We start from the raw sequence: 14918 nt of genomic DNA, 5'->3' as shown, positions 1-14918 counted from the left end.
ATTTATGAATTTTATTGTACTTTTTGGTACTATTTATGAGTCTTGTTGTACTATTTCAACTGACTTTTACCTTTATCTATAGTACTTTACAAATAAATTTTCAATTTCAATAAAATAAGTGAAATCCAAACAGACTCTTAAATCTTGCAACAAAGATCGAGCATCCATGTTCTTTAGAAATTGGAGCTAGAGCTATCTTTCTTCCATGTTCATAGGGTGCCCTTCTAGACTATCATGCTCATGGAGTACGAGCTAATAAGATGTTGCCTTCTTAGTTCTTATATTAGATTATCATGGAAACTTAATCTTATTTTGCTGAGTCAGGTCCACGATGCACCTCGCTGAGAGTTTGAATGCTCTCATACAAATTGCCTAGGGAACCCACCATGCTATTCTTGGTCATTAGACGAATTATAGTTCCGACTGGCAGAGAAAGAAGGTTAAAAAGGAAATCAACAAAGTCCTTTCCAGCTTCTGCAAATAGGACTTTGTTTTCCTTTGTGTCAATTAGGAGCTTCAAGCTCACTTTGGAGGATGCCATTGCTAATAACACTGATTGAAATTAGTGGCTGTGCTTTTAAGAACATGTAGCTAGCTCTACATATGTTATGGCTGGAAAAAGAGTCGAAAATAGAGTATTGCTGCATGCATGCCAATGTTGGCTTTCCCGTGAAAGTATTTAATGTTTTTGCTTTTGGGGGCCAATTATGGCCATGCCTAACGGGAAAGAGTGACTGGAATTACTTAGCCAACCATTTTTTTGGAATAGTATACTACTAGCTGGAAGATGATTGTTGGTGACTCGGTGTCAGAATATTTAAGCTAACTACTCGAGATTCTAAAATTCAACCAATACACTGATAAGTGGAAAATGGTCATATCTATTTGAAATGAATATTTCACAATTTAGATAAAATATTACCACAATTGAGTTGGTTTTTACACTGTTTAGGGTTTTTAGGTAACTCGAGTCAATCAGTTCATTGATAACTTAGTGGAAAATCATCCTATCCACTTTAAATGGATCGATTTACATGATTTAAATTAAATATTACAATTGCGTTAGTTTGAGTTTAGAACATCATCACTACTTACACAAATATTAGTTGCTGCACCTATCCACTTGAATTGGTTTGAGTTTATGACATCAACCTATCCACTTGGTCATGTGCATTGCACTTGATCCTTGAACATATGTCCATTTTTTTTTATTTGTTGCTGCCACGTACCTTCTTATATAGCAAATTCTTTCCTTAGTAACTAACATTATTTTTTATCTATTAAAAAACAGAATTTTGTTTTTATATTTAAAACATTGATGACGTAGTAAAAAACAAAAGAGTAAAATCTAATATTACCCATGTATGGTCTCGATTCGGGGTCCAGGCCCAACAATTATGTGGTTCCGGCCCAATGAGCCTTAGACAATGAATTTATAGAGGGTGGGTTACAGAACTGGACCCTAACGAAGTGCGTGCTAATTAACTTTAGGCCATACAACAATCTAAAGTAGGAAAATCTCCTTCAGGTCCATTGAATATCCTGTCCGAGGAAACGTATGGGGAGTATCTCTGTCTTTAGTTCGGAGATATGTTTCTTCTCTTCTTCCTCTGTTCTAAGTTCTTCTTTTTTTCCAGTTCCCTTCTTCATGGGGACTCCCTTCTCTTATATAGCCCCCTTGAAGTCATCAGAACCTTATACCTGTTGATCATCTGGACCTTTATTTGAGTGCCCGTCCCATCGGATATTTCCCCCATCTTTCTGTGAGTTGTAGTAGCCAAGGTAACACTGTTCGCCAGTCCTTTCCATATTAATGCGGCCAGAAAAGTAGCTGCCATGCATTTAATGTGGCAGCTGTGGTCTCTCATTTGACATCCTATACTCTCTTCCCTCTCACAGGCTTGTGGGACTCATCCCTGCTACTAATACTCGTTGGAGTGATTCTTTATTGCTAGTAGTGTGTATGTTTGAGCCATATTTGGTACGTCCGAGGAGACATTTCTCCTCGGACTGCCTTTTAAACGAGTTTAGGTCCATAAGAATTAGGCCGGGAGCCCTTTTGGTGCCCACATCTTCTCCTCGGACGTGGTCGAATTTTATATAGGGCCCAAGACCCATTGTTTGATCTGGGGTCTTTACCCCTACAACCCATTTATAACAAAAAATTTAAGATGAATAATAACATTATGAGAGAGAGAGAGAGATGGCTTAAGGTGTAACAAGAATCAAGATATATATTAATTTCATAACCACACTAGTGATGCTTGCTCCACGTAAAAAAAATTTACCAGTATCCATAGACTTTCCTAATCTCTTTTGGTTAGACAATAGAACATCGACATCCATAATCTCTTTTGGTTAAAAACGAGAGTTTAACCCATAGTCTGTGTGTATATATATATATATTTGATAGGTATAGTATATTTTTAATATTTCACAAATTTAAAGGTATAATATATAAGGCTGACACAATATAATTTGAGACCTATTGTACTAATTTTAATTGATCTATTTTCTTATATTTAAATATCATTAATTTTTTTCTAAGAATATTATAGTTTAAGTGTTTAATTAGTAACATTTTCAACAGAAATATCTAAGATTCTAATATTCTCTCTTCTACTGTTGTAATTGAGTTAACATGACGAAATTGAGTACTAAATAATAAAATACAATTTATCATTGAAGACTATGCATATATATCATGGAAATATATTCAAAATGAAGATTTTTTTTTTTTTTTAAAGAAAATGAGAAACCTTTCAATTGAAATTTATATAAAACATAATAGTAAAATTTCATTAAAAAAAATGGATTAATTTAAATGGAAATTGGAATTAATTTATAAATGTTTTTGTAAGTGAGATTTATTTTTATGGAAAAACATGTGATAAAATATTAGAGATAAAATGACACTTGATACAAAATTTAAACATTTTTAATCTAAAAACACTTGATATCAAATACTAATAAGAGTAGAATTAGAAGAACACTTGGAACAAAATAATAGGAATATAATTATATAACTAAAATCTAATATAATTTTTTAGTTAGTTACAACTTAAAAATATTTTACTTGCAAGGGGTTTTTTTAACTTCCAGAGCCGATCTTATCGATAATTGTAGTAGTAAGTGTAAATTATTTTTTTTAAAATAATATATTTTAGACACGATTTGATTATGTTGATCAAGATCATTCCCGAATGGCTTTCAAAATTGCATTTTTTCTTTAGAAGAAAAAATAGAGCAACATTTTTCACCAAAAGAAGTTGAGCATATAAATTGGCTATAACAAACACAAGGTGGAGAGAGAGAAGCAAGAACATTGTCCATTACATTGCCAAACAAAATTCGACATTAAGATCATTTCTGCAACAAAACAAAACTACAAAAATTTGGCAATCCCACAGAATTCAGAAATTGATATTTAATTCTCCATCTTGACTTCCTTCTTCAACATCGGGAGGAAAACATCAGTCAGAACACTATTCGAATGCAAAGAAGTCTTGAGCAATTTCAAACCCTAAAAATAAACCAGATGAACAAGCAAAATAGTTATTATATAAAGTAAGAAAAGTGACACTTTCACAATAAGGGATTTCAGTCTGTTTGTTATGAGTGAGTGGATCAAGACGAAAGAGAGTATATACGGCAATATGTTTTTAAGTAAGAATGGTAGGTTTTGAACAATTTTGCCCAAAAGTCATAGCAATATACAATATCAAAGCAACAAAAAAGGAGAATTGACACACAAATCATGTGTACGTAACAGGTAGAATTAATGATCTTTTGTTAATTAAGTTTTTTGACATCTTGAAATAATGATGCACATCAATACCAAATTTGTCTATTCCATTGTTATTATTTTTTTTGGCAAATAATTTGAGATGCAAAATTGAACAAGAAAAACTCCATTCCTAATATTTTGACTGAGAAATAATGTCAATGCCCATGCCATAATTTTATTTTTATATCACTGTTAGTACCCTCATTCTCAATTATAAAGAGCGTGTTATAATTTTCAACAATGGAAAGAACATAATTATTACGTAAAAAGAATGGGGACTGATAAAAATTTAAGAAAAGAATGATTATAACATACCACATCCATGCTCAAATTGACAACGTTTTCCTCAAGAGACCCTATGTCCTTGACATTCAACTTGTTAAGCATAGTGCCGATAGACACAATCGAGGACAACGGTTTCACCTCTAGATCATCCATCACCATGTACGTAACCAACTCTTTCACGTACCCTCCCTCAACAGAGGAAGGTATTGATATGTCTACAATTTCACCATAGCAGCTCATTGAAGACCGGCACGAAGGACAGACTAAAATTTTATCGTTAGACACGTACTTGTGATTATTACAACACCCATAGTATTTCCTTGGTGTTGATAATTCCACGTTTGGCAATTGGAGAGAGTCTGAACAACCACGAGGGACATAAACTTTGGGCTTCAGGAGAGTGTCTTTGATAAAATTTGGTTGGAGGTAAGCATCACCAAAATTTGGAATGCTCTGGTAAATGTTTTGGAAGCTGCCCAATACTTCTCGATTAAGAAGTGGAACGAGAGTTCCGACCGGCAGGGTGAGAAAGTTAAAGAGGAAGTCGATGAATTCCTTGCCTGCTTCGGCGAAGAGAACTCGGTTACTCCTTTTGTCTATGAAGAGCTTCAAGCTCACTTTGGAAGGTGCCATAGCTGTTTGCGTTTTCACTGATTATGGAAATTTGATGTGGCTGTGTTGATAAGGGCAATGACACATCACACATGGGGAAGAGGAATGGTCAAAATAATGGAAAATTGGGTAAAGTTCATTGAGATGAATGTGTAGGAAGGCAGCAACTAGGGGTCCATGTCTTGTTCCCTTTTATTTTTGCTTGAATATAAGACACATAATATTTATTTGATCTTTAAATGTTACATGTCTTATATTTAAATCAAAATGTGAGGAAATTGAAAAATTCAATAAGAGAGGATTTTATTGCAATGCAATAGATGTAAGCTTTCTAATATGAACTATTGCTTTATTTTCCTTTTGACAAAGAGAAAAAAGTAATTCTGGTGCCATACCATTGGCCACAACTCGCCTAGCTATGTGGCGAGTTGTGGTTGGTGGAGGGTGATTGTGGGGACACCTCTTCACCAACCACAACTCGCCATATGGCGAGTTGTGGCCAGTGTTGTAACCAATGGTGTGGCATCAGAATTTTTCAAGAGAAAAAGAAGATTCCCTGATTGATTATCAACTAGAAATTAAAGAAAGGTTGCTTTTTCTTTACAAAAGTTAAAGAAATGAAGTTTTCAAAATATGAAAATCTTTTTCGTACATAATTGCTTTAGCAAACGAATCCTAGGAGAAGTTTTAAAGGAAAAAAAAGAAAAAGAAAAGCTAAGAGATAATTACAATTAGAACTTTTCATTAGTCCTCAATTCATGGCTGCATGTTGAGAGAGAGAGAGAGAGAGGGATTTAAGCTTGAAATGAAACCAGGGGAGGGCCGGACAGGAGATATTTCACACCAATGAAAGCATGACATGTGTTTAAAAAAAAAACTACGTATTACATTTTGTTGGTTGGGTCGATTTCGATGTATCAAAATCCCTGAATCCACCAATTGACTCAAACCCAAAAAAACCTGAAAATTTCACCCGATCCTGCTCAATTGATTAGGCCAAAATCGTTGATGGTCTTTCAGTTTGGGTAGAGTCATCCAGGTGGGTTTTTGGATAACCCTAGCGGTAACGTGCGTTTTAGTTTGTTAACATGGCTTAGGCTTTTCTATCAAATGTGATTAACAAAAGGTCCCAGTCGGGGCCAGATGGTATACCCCGGTCATTCTTCCAACAAATTTGGCCATGTACTGGGTCTAAAGATAAAACTTGAATTTGTGGAGACCTTTAGGAAGGCGTATAAGATACTAAAGTTGTTGTGTATTTTTTTTTTCTTTCGAGAAACTAGTATCTAGTGTTATAGTTGTTTTTTATTCAGTCTTTAATTACACACTAGTATTTAATGGTATATAATGTTTGTATAGATAATAGAATGTCAAGAAAGTATTTTAAGATATTTGACTAAAACATAATGTAATTCCACCTCCGTACTATACCATACCAAAATGTAGAAGATAGATTTAGGATTATCCTCATGTTATCACTAAATAAATTTAGTTGACTCCTATTTAATAGACAAGAGGAAGTCGATGAATATCATAAATTCATGAATATCATGAATTTCTTGTAGCCGATGAATATACTACAGCATAAAGCACTAGCTGACTCCTATTGTCTATAAACAGTTTCAGGCTTACCTTTGAAGTGGGCCAAGTGGCAGCCATCTTTTGTGATCGTCTGGAAATCATATATTTTAGCGGGACAATTGGAATGGATTCTCTATCTCAAGTGCCTTCTTTGGCTTGGTTTGTCATATTTTTATATGGAATTCAATCTGAGCAGTGCCTTAATTCCTTAGCTACCCTTTTCATTGGCACTCGTGATTCATGAACCTTGTGGCATTGGAGCGGTTAAATTAATCATTTACTGTTTACGCCAAGTTAATTTTAGTAAGCAAGAAATATAGAAATCATTCATTCTTCAACCTCTAGAATTGTCTCTGCTCCTCAATCATCTTCGACCTCTCTGTTTTTCTATCTTCTTTTAATCTTTATCCTCTTGTCTATTGAATGTCTTTGTATCATATATACATGGCAAAAATGTTTGCTGCCTTAATGGAAAATTCATTGTAATTATCTCTTAGCTTTTCTTTTTCTTCTTTTACCTTTATTTTAAAGCAATTATGTACGACATAAATTTTATATAGCTATTGTTGTAAAATCCTCTCCCACGATGAACCTTTCAATTTCTGGACATTTTTATTTTGATATAAGACTTGAATTTATATTTACGTTCAGTACATTTACAGATGGTACAAATTGAATTTGAATAATAAGAGGATAAAGATAACTAGATAAATGAAAATAAATTCTCCTAAGATTTTGCTCGAATTATCCTAATCTATCTCTTCTTTGATTTTGGAATTTGAGTATGAGTCAGTTGTGTTGGATTGTCTAGTCTATTATCCGTAACACTTTCAATGGAAAATAAATTCTCCTAAGATTTTGCTGGAATTATCTTAATCTAATTCTCCTAAAATTCTCCTAGTCAATTATCCGTAACACTTTCAATGGATTGTCTAGTTCGGTGGCTACTTGGCTTGGCTGTTATTAATAATTTTGTGAATCATTTCAGTATGTATTGACCATTGAGTCCATATCTTTATATATATATATATATATATATATATATATATATATATATATATATATATAAATTAGTTATGGGGAGATGGGAATTGAACCCTGAATATCTCAAAAAAAAAAACACAAAAAAAAAAATGTTAGTTGAGCTACAAAATTCATAATTATTTCTTTATTAGTATTCCAAGAAAATAGTGAAACCATTCCTAATACTACCTTCATCCCATATTATTGGTTTGCAGATTTGCATCGTAAAGTAACTCTTTTCACACAATATATATATATGATTTGCAATTTTTTACATCTTTGATTCCCATTACAGGTAAGGCCCCTTCGGTGACATTAGTTGTTTGTCAACTAAAACATGGACTGTTTAAAAATTGGTTGGATATAGATTTATTTTGAGGTATTAGAAAAAGTTTTTATAAGATCATACCATTTGTTAAAATTTTTTTGCCGTAAGTTGATGAAGTGAAGTGATAGACAATCACTTTCACATGAATTCAAAACTAAAAGTCAACCATTTTAAAGTTATGGTCTATGAAGCACAAGTGCGTTTACGAATTTGGGTGTGGGTGTGGGACTCGGCAATTTTTGAAAAAGTAGGATGTGGGTGCGGCGATTAAAAAATTATTAAAAATATTTTTATATAGTGAATTTAATATTTCTTATATAAAAAAATTCAAATAAAGGGTAGAGTTTATTATTAAAAAACAATTATTTATGATTTGTTTTTAATAAAATCAATATTTTTGGTAATTGTAAACAAAAACCACATTTCAAGAAGATTCCTTTACTCCTTTTCCAATTCCCAAGCCCACCCACGTGAAACAATTGACTTTACCACCTACTTAATTTATATTCTTTTGTTATATACCTTTATTCTTCTTCCTCACATGTTCTAACCATTTTTTTTTTCCCACAAGGCCACATGAAGCAGACGAATGGCACGAATCAAAAAAAAAAAAAAAGAAGGTGAATCGGCGTGTTGGACGCCATGTCGGGACAAGTCCGATGCGGGTGCGGTAACCCTGGAGCCGCACTCATGCTTTCTTGGTTATGGTAAGAGTTAAGCCATAAATTTCCTAAAGAAATCTGAAGAGAGTTGTTGGAGGGTTGGTCAAAATAATGGAACTTGGTTACTCCTTTTGTCTATGAAGAGCTTCAAGTTCACTTTGGAAGGTGCCATAGCTGTTTGCGTTTTCACTAATTATGAAAATTTGATGTGGCTGTGTTGATAAAGACAATGACACATCACACATGGGGAATGGGAATGGTCAAAATAATGGAAAATTGGGTAAAGTTCATTGAGATGAATGTGTAGGAAGGCAGCAACTAGTGGGTCTATGTCTTGTTCCCTTTTATTTTTACCTGAATGTAAGACACGTAATATTAATTTATTTGATTTTTAAATGTTACATGTCTTATATTTAAATCAAAATGCGTGGAAATTAGAAAATTCAATAAGAGAGAATTTTATTGCAATGCAATAGATGTAAGCTTTTTAATATAAACTATTGCTCTATTTTCCTTTGGACAAAGAGAAAAAGAAAATTCCCTGCTAGATCATCAACTAGAGATTAAAGAAAGGGTACGATGCTTATTGCTTTTTCTTTGCAAAAGTAAAAGAAATGAAGTTTTCAGAATATGAAAATCTTTTTCGTACATAATTGCTTTAGTAAACGAACCTTAGGAGAAGTTTTAAAGGAAATAAAAAGAAAAAGAAAAGTTAAGAGATAATTACAATTAAAACTTTGGCAAAAATGCAAAACTCACCCTCTAAGTTTCATCACTTTTCATTTCAGTCTTCTAAGTTTGAGTTTTATCATTTCAGTCCTCTAAGTTTCATTTATTCTCAATCAAGTCCTCCCTTAACAATTTGTTAAATGTTGCCGCTATCTACGTTAAAAACACCGTTTTGTCCTTTTTAAAAATTTTAATTTTAATTTATTATTTTAAGAAAATGTTAATTTAAAAAAAAAAAAAACCTAGAAAGTATACTAAGAAACGACGAACATCATTGAAGAACAAAATTGAATCCCTACCCCATACCCCAGCCCAATACTGAGAGATTGAGAAAGAGAACGAGAGATACCACAAAATCTCACCGGAATTGAAAATCATTAAACCCAGCTTTCAAAGAGATGAACTTAGCACCCAAAATTGAAAATCATGAAACCCATTTTCCAAAATGTAAATTAGTTGCTTTTAAAGAGCTGAACTAAACACCCCAAAATTGGGTTTTGAAAACAAAAGGCAAAGCAGTTCCAAATAACAAAGTGGGGAAAGAAAGAATAGTAAACCGTTACCGAATCTCTTGGTCCTCACGTTCCCACTCCTCGCTGCCGGCGCGTCGGTTTCCAAGGCCTAGGCTGGCATCGTGGGCACGGAGTTGTGGTGCGTGGCGAAGAACAACGCGGAGGATGTAGCGTTGCAGACGGCGCCGGACTGGGCTTGCGGGCCCTGCGCCGCTGACTGCAGCCCAATATAGCAAGGCAAGCCCTGTGCCGCCAACTGTAGCCCAATACAACAAGGTGGGCCCTGCGACGATGCTAGTGACATAGTGGTTACGGCGTTGTATGCGTTCAACGACTCTTCTTTGAACTCCAGTTAGTCCCAAAAACTCTCATTCTTTTTATTTTCTTTTCTTTTTTCTAATTGGGAATTTGAATGTTTGGAAGGTTATTAGATTTGATTTTTGTAAAACCTTTGTCTTTTTTTCTTTTTCTTTGTCCTGTTAACACCCAGAGATTCGGCAGCCGAGAACTCCATTGATGAATTCCAAGGAATCGGTGACGATCTTCGAGAGTGGTTTTTCATTCCGAGTAGAGTACAATGTAATATCCCTGTTTTTTAAGGGAGGGAGTTTATGATATCCGGAATTGAATTCCGGTGAGATTTTGTGGTATCTCCCGTTCTCTTTCTCAATCTCTTGGTATTAGGCTGGGGTATGGGATAGGGATTCAATTTTGTTCTACAATGATGTTCGTCATTTCTTAGTATAATTTTTGGGGTTTTTTTTTTTTTTTTTGAAATTAACGTTTTCTTAAAATAATAAATTAAAATTAAAATTTTAAAAATGACAAAACAGCGTTTTTAATGTAAATAACGGAAACATTTAACAGATTGTTAAGGGAGGACTTGATTGAGAATAAATGAAACTTAAAGGACTGAAATGACAAAACTCAAATTTAAAGGACTGAAATGAAAAGTGATGAAACTTAAAGGGTGGGATTTGCATTTTTGCCTAAAACTTTTTACTAGTCCTCAATTCATGGCTGTATGTTGAGAGAGAGAGAGAGAGAGAGAGAGAGAGAGAGAGAGAGAGAGAGAGAGAGAGAGAGAGAGAGAGGTTTGAAATGAAATGGGGGGGGGGGGGGGAGGGCCGGACAGGAGATATTTCACACCAATGAAAGCATGACATGAGTTAAAAAAAAAAAAAAACCTACTTATTACATTTTATTGGTTGGATCAATTTCGATGTATCTAAATCCCTGAACCCACCAACTGACTCAAACCCAAAAAAACCTGAAAACTTCATTTGATTCTACTCAAATGATTAGGCCAAAATTGTTGATGGCCTTTCAGTTTGGGTTAAGTCATCCAGGTGGGTTTTTGAATAACCCTAGCGGTAACATGTGTTTTAGTTTGTTAACATGGCTTAGGCTTTTCTATCAAATGTGATTAACAAAAGGTCCCAGGCGGGGCCAGATGGTATACCCCGGTTATTCTTCCAACAAATTTGGCCATGTACTGGGTCTAAAGATAAAACTTGAATTTGTGGAGACCTTAAGGCTCCATTTGGAAGTTTATAAGGGAATAGAATGATCATAAAAGAATGGAAATGAATGAAATGTATTTAAGTAAGGGAAAAGAATGGAATGGAATGTAATTAAATAACCTTGACTGGATGTTTTAAAATAAAGGAAGGGAAATGAATAAAAATGAATGGAATGTAAGTAATTTTGTTTGGGAGCAACATGGAGGGAATGGAATGGAATCATTTTATGACAATATTACTATTAGACCCATATTTTAAAATAAAGGGTTGAATATATAGGGGTATTTTGGGAGTTTTAGTAAAAAAAAAAATCATTAAATCTAATTCCATTCCCTCCCATTCGTCCCAATTTTGGGGGAATGGAAATTTGAGGTTTTAAGGGAATAGAGAAGAATGAGTGTTCCCTCCTACCCATTCCATTCCCTCTCACTTAAACTCTCAAATAAGGGAATGAGATTTCCATTTCCTCTATTAAAATTCTCAAATAAGGAAAGAGAAGAATATTCTAAAATTATTTTTTTTTTATTTCTAAAGTTGTGTATTTATTTTTTCTTTTGAGAAACTAGTATCTAGTGTTGTAGTTTTTTTATTTATTTTTTATTTTATTTTTTTTATTCAATCTTTAATTACACACTAGTATTTAATGGTATATAATGTTTGTATAGATAATAGAATGTCAAGAAAGTATTTTTAGATATTTGACTAAGATATAATTAATGTAATTCCACCACCGTACTATACCATACCAAAATGTAGAAGATAGATTTAGGATTATCCTCATGTTATCACTAAAAAAATTTAGTTGACTCCTATTTAATGGACAAGAGGAAGTCGATGAATATCATGAATTCCTTGTCAGCTTCAGCGTAAAGCACTAGCTGACTCCTATTGTCTATAAATAGTTTCAGGCTTACCTTTGAAGTGGGCCAAGTGGTAGCCATCTTTTGTGATCGTTTGGAGATCATATATTTTAGCGGGACAATTGGAATGGATTCTCTATCTCAAGTGTCTTCTTTGGCTTGGTTTGTCTCATTTTTGTATGGAATTTGTAAGGTTGAATTTTATCAACCATCTTGTTGGTTTTATTCCATTCCAAATTTGCTTGTATTTTAGCAATTAGTAACCCTGTATTTAGGTGGGAATCATGTAAGAGTAGTGTGTGAGAGAGTGTGAAAAAATACTCAAGATTGTGCAAAGAAGCAGGGACTCGCAACTGGATCTCGCGGGTAGTTCACAACTTGCAAGCCGCCAGAAGTTGCACATGTGCCAAGCATATAGAGAAGCTGAACCGTCATGTCAGTTGTAGCACTATAGGACAAAAAGTCCAGTCTGGCCATTCAGTTACCTCGCGGCTGGAACTCATGGCTCAGTCAAGTCGCGAGGCCAAGCCACCAGCCAGCTCTATTTTGAAAAACTGACTCTTCGCATTCCACTCTCACCCTAGTATATATACCCCTTATACTCACGAAATGTAGAGAGTTTCCAGAGAGAATTTTGTGAGAGAAACCCTAGAGAAAAATAAGATTGACTCATCCACAATCTTCACATTGAGACTCTTCAAATTCCTCTACTCTTCAAATTCCTCTACTCTTTTCCTTTTCATTGTTACATTCTTGAGAGGTTCTTAGCCAAATCATTTTCTCACCATACCCATATCTGTGAGAAGACTTTTTGGTGCTTTGGAAAGTAGTTAGGAAGGGACCAATTCACATTGGTTGATGCTATGGTCAGTAGCGGAATCTGGTAAGCTAAAGAAGAAATATGTTCGGCGTAACCTCGTTGGAGTAGGAGCTTGGAGGGCTCAGGTATACTGGGTAGATTAGGCTGGGAGGGTCTTCTGCTATTCATGTATCCCAACTACATTTTTTAGTGGATTATTTACCACTTGGAGGGCGGCGGAGAGGTTTTACGCCGAGGGTTTCGGTTTCCTCTTCGATAACACATCGCTGTATTGTCCTTGTGTTTGCATCTCTTTTCCCTTAATCTTTGCCATTTAATTTCTGCTGTGGATGTGATTTTATTTGGTCTAGATTGTTTATCAATTCTGTTATATGCTTATGTTCATATTCCGCATATCAATTGTTTGATAATAAGCTTGAATTGGTAATTTGTTAATTGGGGGTCTAAACGTTCATAGTGTTTTATACGCTATTTGAATATTCAATTGGTATTAGAGCGGGTGCACTTGTTGTGGTTTAAATATCTAAGTGTGATCATTGACTCCTAGTGTTTATTTGCCATAGATAGTGCTTTGTATGCCTCTATGCATGTTTTGGATGTTGATGATTGTAACATACCACGTGTTTGTGAAAATGCCTCTATGAGTGATACTTCTCATGATTGTGATGCTATGTTACATGAATCTTTGGGTGTTGTTGATATTCCAAATGACAAACTCTTGAAGAAAAAGGCTAAGAAATTTCAAAAGAATTTGAGCAAGTTATTTTGTGAAAATGATGATTTGATTGCTAAGCTCAATAAATCCAACAAATTTGTTGAGAAATATAAGAAACTTGGTGAAAATTCTCTTGAAAACTGAAAAAGTTTGAATGTTTGAATATGGACTTGGATGCTAAACTTGTTTTGTCTAACAAACTTGTTGATGAGCTAACATGTGAAAATAAATTTCTTAAGTCGCATGCCAAGTGTTTGATTGTTGAACCTATTGCTAAAAAGGATGATAATATATGTTGCAATCATGTTGTGGTACCCGATTTCGTGCATATTATGGGTTCTACCTCAAAGGACAAATTGGTATACATTCCTCCACATAAAAGAAATCAAAAGGTGGAGAGAAAGACTGTTAAGTCAAAGCCTTCATTTAGGTCTCAACTTAAGGTTTTGGATGGATCTAAGTTTGTTCCAACTTGTCACCATTATGGTGTGATTGGTCATATAAGACTTCAATGTCATAAGTTGAAGAGGGAATAAAACCATGTTGCTAGATCCCTTCCCAAAAAGCCTAGTGGACCTAAACACATTGTTTGTCACCATTGTGGTGCCTTTGGTAATCTAAGACCTCAATACTCTAAGTTTCATGTTTTTAAAAGAATCAAAAGAAAAGAGAAACTTGAGTTTCTTGGAAGCTATGCTAAAAAGGGTAAACCAGATTTGAGTAAAAATAGCATGTTGTTAAAGAAAGTATTTAATTCTCTTTACTCCTTATCTATGTGCATCTCCGGTTCTCATTCTTCCAACCCTCATCTCACTTCTCATAAGACAGTCATTCCAACTTGTCACCATTGTGGTGTGATTGGTCATATAAGACCTCAATGTCATAAGTTGAAGAGGGAACAAAACCATGTTGGTAGATCCCTTCCCAAAAAGCCTAGTGGACCTAAACACATTGTTTGTCATCGTTGTGGTGCTTTTGGTCATCTATGACCTCAACGCTCTAAGTTTCATGTTTTTAAAAGAATCAAAAGAAAAGAAAAACTTGAGCTTCTTGGAAGCTATGCTAAAAAGGATAAACTGGATTTGAGTGAAAATACCATGTTGTTAAAGAAAGTATTTAATGCTCTTAACTCCTTGTCTATGTGCATCTTCGATTCTCATTATTCCAACCCTCGTCTCACTTCTCATAAGACACTCATTCCAAACAATCGTTGTGTTTGGATGAGGAAGGGTTCCTATGGTTGAGCTTTTGCTTTTTTGGTCCTTGATCTAATTCTTTCGATTTTTGTAGGACCCTTCATGCATTAGATGCTTCATTGTCATGCATTTGTGCATCATGCATCTCTTTATATGCATTGTTTTAATTGTTTTTACATTTGATCTTTTTTTTTTTTTTTTTTAAAATTTTTTTTTTTAGTTTTGTGTGAGTAAAAATCCAAAACCACATAAAAAGTGAAAAATTAAAAAAGTTTGATCATATAT

The 14918-nt window shown here is 34.2% G+C and overlaps 1 protein-coding gene across 1 annotated transcript; it reads right to left on the bottom strand.

Annotated features, from left to right (window-relative positions):
* Positions 1–307: 307 nt before the first annotated feature.
* Positions 308–6343, bottom strand: LOC126696563 (uncharacterized). Its single transcript, XM_050393281.1, has 5 exons — positions 6317–6343; positions 5573–5663; positions 4103–4722; positions 3987–4065; positions 308–552 (listed from the first exon to the last, which is right to left on the bottom strand). The coding sequence occupies exons 1-5, from the start codon at positions 6341–6343 to the stop codon at positions 308–310; spliced, it is 1062 nt and encodes a 353-aa protein (XP_050249238.1).
* Positions 6344–14918: the final 8575 nt, after the last annotated feature.

Source organism: Quercus robur, chromosome 8 (assembly GCF_932294415.1).
Source record: "Quercus robur chromosome 8, dhQueRobu3.1, whole genome shotgun sequence".
In the NCBI taxonomy this organism is placed as follows: Eukaryota; Viridiplantae; Streptophyta; class Magnoliopsida; order Fagales; family Fagaceae; genus Quercus; species Quercus robur.
The sequence above is the reverse complement of the archived record's forward strand: the minus strand, read 5'-3'. Positions and strand labels throughout refer to the sequence as shown.

Bases quoted from the DNA above. Each gene is read 5' to 3' on its own strand.
- LOC126696563 (XM_050393281.1), bottom strand. From the start codon at position 6,343: ATGGCTGCCACTTGGCCCACTTCAAAG. The intron at 4,723-5,572 runs GTAATACGTAGT...TTCCATAATCAG, and splicing joins ATCGACCCAACCAACAAAAT to TGAAAACGCAAACAGCTATG. The intron at 4,066-4,102 runs GTATGTTATAAT...AATTTTTATCAG, and splicing joins TCAATTTGAGCATGGATGTG to TCCCCATTCTTTTTACGTAA.